The sequence below is a fragment of the Myotis davidii genome, unplaced genomic scaffold (assembly GCF_000327345.1).
Source record: "Myotis davidii unplaced genomic scaffold, ASM32734v1 scaffold1306, whole genome shotgun sequence".
In the NCBI taxonomy this organism is placed as follows: Eukaryota; Metazoa; Chordata; class Mammalia; order Chiroptera; family Vespertilionidae; genus Myotis; species Myotis davidii.
In genome coordinates this window covers 69,736-80,466 of record NW_006297139.1, presented here as the reverse complement: position 1 = coordinate 80,466, position 10,731 = coordinate 69,736, and the positions used below count along the sequence as shown (strand labels likewise).

General features: G+C 41.4%; 1 protein-coding gene across 1 annotated transcript in view; it reads left to right on the top strand.

Annotated features, from left to right (window-relative positions):
• CHRDL1 (chordin-like 1) overlaps positions 1-10,731 on the top strand; it is a 187,518-nt gene that overhangs the window by 162,124 nt on the left and 14,663 nt on the right. Inside the window, 2 exon segments of the mRNA XM_006772733.2 lie at positions 4,909-5,077; positions 8,491-8,700. Of these exon segments, the coding sequence (XP_006772796.2) occupies positions 4,909-5,077; positions 8,491-8,700 (379 nt within the window).

Below are 10,731 nucleotides of genomic sequence, written 5' to 3'. Positions count from 1 at the left end.
CTGTTTTCTTGGGATATATTCCTAGAAGTGGGATCACTGGGTCAAATGGAAGTTCCATTTTCAATTTTTTGAGCAAACTCCATTCTGTCTTCCATAGTGGCTGCACCAGGCTGCATTCCCACCAGCAGTGCATGAGGGTTCCTTTTTCTCCTATCCTTGCCAACACTTGTCGTTTGTTCAGTTGTTGATGATAGCCATTCTGACAGGTATGAGATGGTACCTCATTGTCGTTTTGATTTGCTTCTCAGATAATTAGTGACTCTGAGCATGTTTTCATATGTCTCTTGGCCTTCCTTCTGTCTTCTTTTGGAAAGTATCTATTTAGGTCTGTTGCCCATTTTTTGATCGGGTTTTCTATCTTTCTTTTGTTAAGTTGTATAAGTTCCCTGTAAATGTTGGAGATTAAACCCTTATCGGTGATAACATTTGCAAATATGTTCTCCCATGCAGTGGGCTTTCTTGTTGTTTTGTAGATGGTTTCCTTTTCTATGCAAAAGCTTTTATTTTGATGTAGTTCAATTTGTTTATTTTCTCTTTAGTTTCCATTGCCTAGGAGCAGTATCAGTGAAGAAATTGCTTCAGCATATGTCTGAGATTTTGCTGCTGGTGGATTCCTCTAGTATTTTTATGTTTTTCCATCTTACATTTAAGTCATTTATCCATTGTGAGTTTATTTTTGTGTATGGTGTAAGTTGGTGGTCTAGTTTAATTTTTTTTGCATGTATCTGTCCAATTTTCCTAATACCATTTATTGAAGAAGCTGTCTTAACTTCATTGTATGTTAATGCCTCCTTTGTCGAATATTAATTGGGCATAGTGGTTTGGGTCGATTTCTGGGTTCTCTATTTTATTCCATTGATCTATATGTCTGTTCTTGTGCCAGTACCAGGCTGTTTTGAGAACAGTGGCTTTGTAATACAGCTTAATATCTGGTATTGAGATCCCACCTACTTTGTTCTTCTTTCCTAACTAGTCTTTTAATTTATGTTTTATTGAGGTAATATTGCTAAATAGCATTGTATAAATTTCAGTTATACAACATTATAATTTGATACTTGTATGCATTATAACATGCTCACCACTGAAAGCCTAGTTTCTATCCATTACCATATATTGACCCCATTTCACCTCCCCCCACTCCCCTTCCCCTATAGTAACCACCATTCTGTTGTCTGTATGACTTTGTTTTTCTTTTGTTTTGTTCTGTTTGTTACTATTTTGTTTTATATTCCACATATAAATGAAATAATTTGGCTTTTGTCCATTTTGGCCTGCTCTTTCAAGCAGCCTACTCATAGTTAGTTTTCAAGATGTTTCACTTTTGCCCTAACCGGTTTGGCTCAGTGGATAGAGTGTTGGCCTGCGGACTGAAAGGTCCCAGGTTCAATTCCAGTCAAGGGCATGTAGCTTGGTTGCGGGCACATCCCCAGTAGGTGGTGTGCAGGAGGCAGCTGATTGATTTTTCTCTATCATCGATGTTTCTAACTCTCTATCCCTCTCCCTTCCTCTCTGTAAAATATCAATAAAATATTTTTTTAAAAGATGTTTCACTTTCACTTACAACTCCAAGGCATTAATACTTTTTTCTTCCTTGCTATAAGTTACAAGATTATGGCAACAACTCTAAAAGAGCCATTACTCTTAAATCAAATTCACACATCATCCCCCCCGCCACTCCCAGACTAAAACAAAAGATCTTTTATGTCAGTGATTCTCAAACATGGCTTCAAATTAGAGTCCAAGGGGTTGAGAGGTATATAAAAATCCTGATGCCTAGGTCTTACCCCCCAGACCAATTCCATGGACTCCCTGAGGTGGGACTCAGGCATCGTAATTTTACAGCTCCCCAGGTGATTCTGTGTGCAGCCGAAGTGGAAACCAGTGGTATATGTAGTTGTGAACATTTCTATATTGAAAAGAACTTCTCTTCAGACCAGTTTTTATCAAAATATTTGTGGAACAATGAGCTTGACCAGACATTATCTCTCCCACCTTCTATTCCTCTTCTTCCTCTTCCTCCTCCTGTACTTCTTCCTTTCTCCTTCCCCTCACTCTCACTCACTCCCACTCTCCTGCCAGCTATACTAATGAAACCTCAACTTTCATTGTCACCTTGAATAAAATCCCTCTACTCCCTGGCCTCAGTTTCTCTGTCTGCAAAACACAAGACTTACATAAGATGAGGTGGTTGGGGTAGGAGGGTTGACTGCTTTCTGAACTTTTGTTTTGTCTTGAATCATTTTTCTACCCTTATCATATGTCTAGGGTCTAAGTCCCTGGTACTAAAGAACAGCTTTTCATTTTGTGCTCACCCCCATGAATCAGAGAACTTCTTGTGCTTACAGCTTATCCTGGGTCAGCGACCTTCCCTCTCAAATTCTAGTCCTGTCAACCTCCCTCCTTTTAGCATCAGTAGGACACCCAGAATCAAAAGTCCTCTCTGTGTTCCTTTGGCAAAACATTGCCAAACTCCAAAAAGGACAGAACAATCTGTAATGGCCTTTCTGAAATGTGATTATGGTAGAAAAAGACGTATGAGCCATTGTGGAGATGAAAAATATTTACACTGAGTATCGTATCTGTGTGAATGATAATAAATGGATACACATTCTTATTTGTGTGCATTTTTACAGGAATGCACCAGGTTGGGCTCTTCTTATAGGGAATAATGTTCTCTTTCTCTAGCTCCAGCCCGTGTTCACTCGTCCCTTCTCCCATGAAAGCCCCCTCTCCAAAAGAGTGATACTAATTCCCAAAGCTAAGTTTGCAACATGTGTGCTTATGGGACATAACTATATTAAATGTTTTATGGGATGGAGGATCACAGGACCCATAACTATCTTCTCAAAGTTCCCTGCTATCTCTATCACTACATATAAGGATCTTCCTTTTCAATTGCCTGCAAAAACTTTTAATGGGTCTCTCCTCCTTTATCCCTAATAATTATCTCTAAAACACTGTTATTTGGCTTTAAGCCTTAGGTTCTATTCTTCATTCATGTCATCCTCTTTCCTCCTCTACCTCAGGTTCTTGGACAGATGTGGGTAGCAGGATAGTGGGCTCATCATGTGTCTTCACCCCTTGCTGAAAGAGCAATGGTTGCATTATTTGCGCTACAAGACTCTAAGTTTTCATTCATTCATTCAAGTTATTTTGTGAGCACCTTCTAGATGCTAGACACTATTTTAGGTATGGAAAATATAGCAGTTAACTAAACAAAGTCATTGCCTCTGCAAAGCTGAATCCTATTACTGGCATGCAGTGTTAAATCATTATCTATAAAATACATACACTATCTGCGCACTGATCGATGATCTCATGCCATTACCTATGTTTAGTCTCTACACATTTATCTGGATTGTATTTGACTCCCATCTCTTCCTTCTATCCAGTTCACCTTATGCATTTTCAGGATTCAATGCTTGGAAACACAGTTTTAATTATTACTCTGCTTTTAAAAACATCCCTCAAAGGCTCCTGTACCATCACCTCTGTTGCCTACCAAACAGAGTCCTCGCTCCTTAGCCTGTCATTTAAAGTTCTCCATGATTTAACGCCAGCCCGCTTCTGGGACGTTATCCTTTAGCTGTTCCCTTGTATGGACTCTGTGTTCTGTGCTGCACCTGTCAACTTGGAAACCTCTGCCTGCAATACTCCTCACCAACTCTGCCCAAAAGAAGTATATCCACTCTTCATGACCCAGATCACAAAGCCTCCCCAAAGAAAAGCTCTCTCTCTTATCATAATCTGCACAGTATTTTATACTTGTCCTGTGGCTTCTGCCACATCCTGCCTTGTGTTGCAGGCTTAACTCTTAACCCCAAATGTGAAAGTTTTATGAGCAGGAAGAATACTTTACCCTTTTGGGCTGTTTTCTCCCTCAGGAGTTTGTAGGTGAATCTAGTCCAATCTTCCATAAAAAGATAGAAAAGCCCTGGCTGGTGTGGCTAGTTGGTTGAAGCATTGTCTCATACACCAAAAGGTTGTGGGTTCAATTTCTGGTCAAGGCACATACCAAAGTTGCATGTATGGGAGGCAACAGATCAATGTTTCCTTCTGTCTCTCTCTGTGTCCCTCTCTCTCCTTTTCTCTAATATCAATAAGCATGTCTTTGGGTGAGAATGAGAGAGAGAGAGAGAGAGAGAGAGAGAGAGAGAGAGAGAGAGCTCAGCATGCTGCCAGTGCTGATTTACTTTATGTCCTTATTTTTTTCTTGGTGTGGGTAGATGTGCAGTTTATTTTTATTAAGGATTTAACTTTTTAAAAAATATCTATATATATAAAAGCCTAATATGCTAAGTGTCCAACCGTTCGACCTTTTGACCAGTCGCTATGATGCACACTGACCACCAGGGGGCAGATGCCCTAAGCGGTAGGATAGCTGGGGTCCAGCCAATCAGGACTGGGCAAGATGAGCCAGACATGCCCTAGAGCCCTCCGGCAGTCCCTCCCTGGCCCTATAGTGCACTGGTGGAGTCCCTTGGCCTGGCCTGTGCCCTCTCGCAATCCAAGACTCCTTGGGGGATGTTGGAGAGCTGGTTTCAGCTCAATACCTGCAGGCCAGGCTGAGGGACCCCACTGGTTCACGAATCTGTGCACAGGGCCTCTATATTTTTTATTTCAGAGAGGATGGGAGAGTGAGTGAGAGATAGAAACATCAAGGATGAGAGAGAATCATTTACCAGCTGCCTCCTGCACACCCCCAGACCCCCACTGGGGATCAAGTCCACAACCCGTGTGACCTGCTGGTTCATAGGTCAACACTCAACTTCTGAGCCACACTGGCCAGGCAGATGTGCAGTTTAGATCAGAGCTCATCACTACAAAATGATTAAATTCCCTCTAAGGCTATTTCTGCCTTTTCATTGGTGGATTTGAGGAACTGAATTTGTCCTTGTCATTTTACAGAGACATTCTTACCACCGCTCTCACTATGACCCTCCACCAAGCCGACAGGCTGGAGGCCTACCCCGCTTTACTGGGGCCAGAAGTCACCGGGGAGCGCTTATGGATTCCCAGCAAGCCTCTGGTACCATTGTGCAGATTGTCATCAATAACAAGCACAAGCATGGACAAGGTAAGGGGCATGTTTGTTTTGTACTACCTCCACATTAGGGCTTCAGCAGCCCTGGTCTTTGGAGGGCTCAAGCTGGGAAAGGGCCTTTGCTCCCATGCATATCATACATTCACATGTGGATCATTCACTATCAAGTCTACAAATTGAGTATGGACAAGTAACTCCAGAGGACACAAGATTTCCCTAAATATAGCCCTAAGAGTATAGCTAATATTTTAGATGTATCTGTCATTATTTAGAACAAAAGGCGAGAAAGCAATGAACCTAATGCAGCCTACAGCATTTCTCAGTTGCCCCTAGGGGTTGAATTACATTTGGGAAAGTTCATTGGATCTTTAGCAGAATGAGAGTCTATTCATTTCCTAGTAGGAGACCCACTATTCAAAGGTAGTAAGTGCCAAATGCTTTTGAAGCTCTTCTCCATACCTTAGAAATAGCAAATCTCTCACCTCAATGCACCCAAGTCTCCTGAGGCTCTTGTGAAAGATACATTTCCCAGGACCCATGCTCAGAAATTCTACTTTATATGAAGAGATTGTCCTTAAAAATGAGTAATCCGGTGAGAAAAATCCAGAAACCTCCTGGCTTAGGACCAGGAGGACTGATCAGATTCACACTGACATGCAGCCCACTCAGCCAGCCAGCCAGCTGGCTACAGCAGGCACCCATACACATCCAAGGCCCATTCCTTCCTGCACAGAGTTCTCTGGCCTCCACACCCCCAGTAGCGGGGGTGGGGAGAGGAGAAATTCAAACAATTGACTGCTCTTTACTTTTTTAGGCATTGTGTCAACCAGCTCTTCTGACCAAGAGCTCAGCTGGTTCCTTTTTATGAAACCATAAACATGTTTTGTTTCCTTTAAAGGAAAAAACAAATCAAAGGCAGTTCTCTGAATGGGTTAAAAGTAATAAATTATTAAAACAAATGATTGAATAGCATGGGTGAAAAACAATCTGTTACAAAGAACTTCTACTATAAATCTCAAAAGAACTAGTCAAGCCAGGGCTAGTTGATCACATCTGTTACTAGTTAGATAAAAATTTCAGATTTCAGATAAAAAAATTAAATTGCTTTTGAAACTAAGAAGCTTAAAAGAAAAACGTGCAAAATAAAACTCTTAATTTAAAATGGTGATATATTAGAAGAATTAGAAATATTTATTATTGATCAGGGTTTGGTTTGAAATTTATTATTTTTAAATTCTAAGGAATATTGATATGAATTTCTGAAATGAGGAGGAGTTAGGAAAGATGCAGTTTGATTCTTAACACTGAATTGCCTCTGGTAGATTCCATTTGCTCTGAAAGTATTTCAAAACCTTAAAAAACGTGTGGGGAAATGGACTTTGAAAATCCTAAATCCCAAAATTTCTATAGGCCTCTTCATTTTCAGGGCAGAGGCTCACCCCTTGATTTTCTCCATGTCCTACAAAAGCCCCAGCTGGTTCATATTTATTCATTCCCCCCTCCAATTGATTTGGTTGCAGCAGTTCTTTCCTGACCTTTCTATTATAGTTCACTGTAGAATCACTTGCCCCCCACCCCCAACTACCAAGTCCCCAGATGGATACATTCAAAATTATCTTGAGAATTTTTTGGCGAGGAGAAGGCTGTGTTTCCTTCTAGAGAATTAACCCCACCCTATTTCACTTGAGTATAGGCTCTCATCCAGTCTAGATTGCTTCCTTAGTCCAAAAGTTTAAGGCAGAGGGAACAACACTGGAAGTCCTGCCTGCACTTTTCTTAGCTCTCCTGCTAAGTATGTGCTCCTCTGAGATACATATACTTGATCCCTTGGTAAAGTGAAAGAAAAGAAGTGACAGGAAGGACTCCACCATCTTGAACGTGAGTCCATCCTAAATTTTCTTAAAGCAAACAATGTACCCACTTGATTGAATTGTCTAGAATGGAGTATCACTGTCTGGGGAGGAAAGAGAATAACACATCTTTCCTGCCTTGTCATGTGATTCTATCTACAGCCCAGAGCCTCAGGGTTCAGATATCAGGTCCCTATTTTATCTTACTGTAAGGTTGGGAATTTCTCTGATTTAGGTTCTTAGGTTCTTGGAAATATTTACATAGATTGCCCTGTTGGAGTGCTTAGTACTCTAACAGCTCTTGCAAAAGACAGGAAAAGATAACCAGCATCATCTATATTTCCTAATGTGACCCAGTGGACTTGATGAGAAAGAAATAGCCCAATGATTCATTCTTCTGAGGCCACTGTCTTGCAGCCAAATCAGCCAATTCCTAGAAACGCCCCAAATGGGGTTATTTCTCCCACCCTAGCCCTGCCTTAAGTGATACAACCCATCCTGTTGATTGGGATGCCGACAGGTCTCCCTGGGTATGATGAGGTGATGGTAAGAATGAGAAACACACCCAATCCCAGCCATGGCTTGAAATCTCTAAAATGTCTCAATATTCTCAAAAAGGGAGACAACTCATTCTCAGACCTTTCTATTCACAGCCCTGTGCAGTCCTCATCCTGGGTCCTAGCTCCATGCCTCACATTAGGAGCTGGACAAGTTTTGGTTGTATTGCATTGAAGGATGCTCCTGTGACCCCTCCCCTTTATAGGCTCCTCAGCCGACAGCCCAGATGCTGGCTCTTGCAAGGCCTCTCAGAAAACATGGAGCCAGTGACTTCACTTCCCACTCAACAAATGTGAGACCACCAAGGATATATCTAGGGCAGGCAGTGATTCACTCCAGCCTAATATCTACAACCACTATGAGGCAAGGGTCAGTGGACACTGCCTGAAGTTTACAGGCAAAAAAGGCTACCTTTCACCACTTACCTGGTTGGTGTGGGTCCTTTCCCTCCCAATCTTGTCTTAGCACCTTCCTTCCAAGGCCAGTACCATTAGGCTCCATAGACATTAGTGTTTGTGGATCAGACTCATAGCATTTGTTATTGTGAATGGATTTGCTTCAGGATTCGGGGGGGGGGGCATGGCCCATTGGGAAGAGCAGTAGTTTTTGCATCTAGCTTCCCTGGGTGGTAAATCTCTGGGGGAAATTTTCATGCCAAGAAGCACATGCACTTGGGCCATATTATCTATGAAATTGCGGCCATTAAAACTACATTCTACTAGGTTCCTTATCAGATACCCAGAACAGATAGAACTTTGCTTTCATACATTCCCGCACTTTAAAAAACATTTACTTATTGACAGCCAGGCACTTGTGAGCATCCAAAGGCTACTGCTGAAGAACCTGAATAGTTGCTGATGGTAGAACAAGGCCCAAGGTGTGTTTATTTGGAAGAGGCTGCCCTGTAAATGTATCTCCATGGCCATGTAAAAAACTAAAGATGCTTGATTTCTTAAGGGGTTCAGGGCTTGGGTTCTGAGCACAGGGGCCCATTTTAACTCCCTAACCTTTAATTTCCAGTATTGTGTTCTCTTCCAGTGTGTGTTTCCAATGGAAAGACCTATTCTCATGGTGAATCCTGGCACCCTAACCTCCGGGCATTTGGCGTTGTGGAGTGTGTGTTGTGTACTTGTAATGTCACCAAACAAGAGTGTAAGAAAATTCACTGCCCCAACCGATACCCCTGCAAGTACCCTCAAAAAATAGATGGAAAGTGCTGCAAGGTGTGTCCAGGTAAAAAGGCAAAAGGTGCGTTGGTTGGAAGCCCTGCCTCATAGTCATTCTCAATGTTCTGTGAACATCAGAAATATAATCAACCTGTCATATCATTGTAATGATAACAGTTCTACTAATAATGAACTGCATTCTCTTCTCTCTTAAAGGGCTAGTAAGACTGTTGCTTGGAAGAAATGCACTACTAAGAATTAGACAATGGATTTGTTTGTGTCAACCATACCTTTGACTCCATGTAGCCCTAAGTGCCAAACTTTAGCCTTGGTTTTATAAGTAGTAGAGAAATTAGCTTACGATGATAATTAGGAAGAACAATAGCAGCTTTAATTTTTATATTACTATTTAACTCATCAAAGCATGATCACATCCAGCCCTAACCTGTTTTGCTCAGTGGATAGAGCATCGGCCTGTGGACTGAAGGGTCCCAGGTTCGATTCCAGTCAAGGGCATGTACCTTGGTTGTGGGTGCATCCCCGGTGGGGGGTGTGCAGGAGGCAGCTGTTCGATGTTTCTCTCTCATCGATGTTTCTGGCTCTCTATCGCTCTCCCTTCCTCTCTGTAAAAAATCAATAAAATATATTTTTTTTAAAAAGCATGATCACATCCAATATCCTTTTGAGATAAGATAAGAGACAGGTGAGGTATAGTGGAAAGAGAGTGGGTTTTGGTTCTAATCTAAGTTGCTGTGCGACCTTGGAAATGTGCCCTGTCTGCTCTGGGCCTCATAAGCCTCATCTGTATAATGAAAAGCTTAAAACAGTTGACCTAAAAGCCCTGTTCCAAGACTAAAATCCTATCATGATGTTATTATTTCTTTGTTAATGATAAGAAAACTGAGGTGTATAATTAGTGACTTGTCCAGAGCCACACAAATAGATAATAAAACCAAGGCCTGGAAGCCATGTTACTTATAGCCCATTGTCTTTTCCAGGCCAGTAGAAAATGTAAACTGATTTAAAAATGCCAGATTAATTATTTAAATAATGCTTTTAACACATGAGCTAGATAAAAATATAGTTTGTAGCCCTAGCCGTTTGGCTCGGTGGATAGAGCATCGGCCTACGGACTGAAAGGTCCCAGGTTCGATTCTGGTCAAGGGCATGTACCTTGGTTGAGGGCACATTCCCAGTAGGGGGTGTGCAGGAGGCAGCTGATCAATGTTTCTCTCTCATCGACTTGGGTTTCACAGAGTATGGAATTGGTAAGCAAGTATTCTAGCCCTGGCTCTGCCACTGGTTTACTGTGTGTCCTAGAACAAGTCACGTCACCTCTCTGAGCTTCAGTTTTCTTCTCTGCAAAATGAAGGGTTGGAATAGATTATTTCTTAGGGTCCTTCTAGCTTCAACATTCTAAGAGTGAATTAATTAATTACTTTCAAGGACATGAATTTATCATTTCTTATGCCTACATGCAAAGCATTTTTGTAAACACAGTTGAAAAAACAAACATTTTTAAATGTAGGCAGAGAGCTAAATTATTTATTTCTTCAATTTAGGCGGTTTCTCATGAGTAGCAGGTGACCATGATTTTGTTCAGTGTATATTTTTTGAGCACCATCATGTAGGTCAATGGTTCCCAAGTTTGTCTACACATTGGAATCCCCCAGAGAGCTTCTAAAATTACTTGTGCCCTATCCTTAGAGATCATGATTTAATTGCTATGAGGTGTGGCCTGCACTTTGGATTTTTAAAGATTCCCAGATGATATTAATTTGCAGACAATTTTGGGAACCCTGGATGTAGGCCAGGGTGATTTATGGTCTTGCTACTCAAAGTGTGTTTTGTGGACCAGAAATACCTGAAAGCTATTTAGAAATGCAGGTTTTCCCCAGGCCAACTGCATCAGAATCTGCATTTCAACAAGACTCATGTGTTGATTCCAATGCACATTAAAGTTTGAAAAGCTTTTACTAATGGCACAAACAAAATCTTTCTTAATGTAACAACCCTCGTCTTCCAAAGTAAACAGGGGCAGGGTGTGAAAAAAAAAAGACCGGAGCTATCTGATCTGGAGTAAATAATTGGGCCATTGAAATTGGTGAGGAAA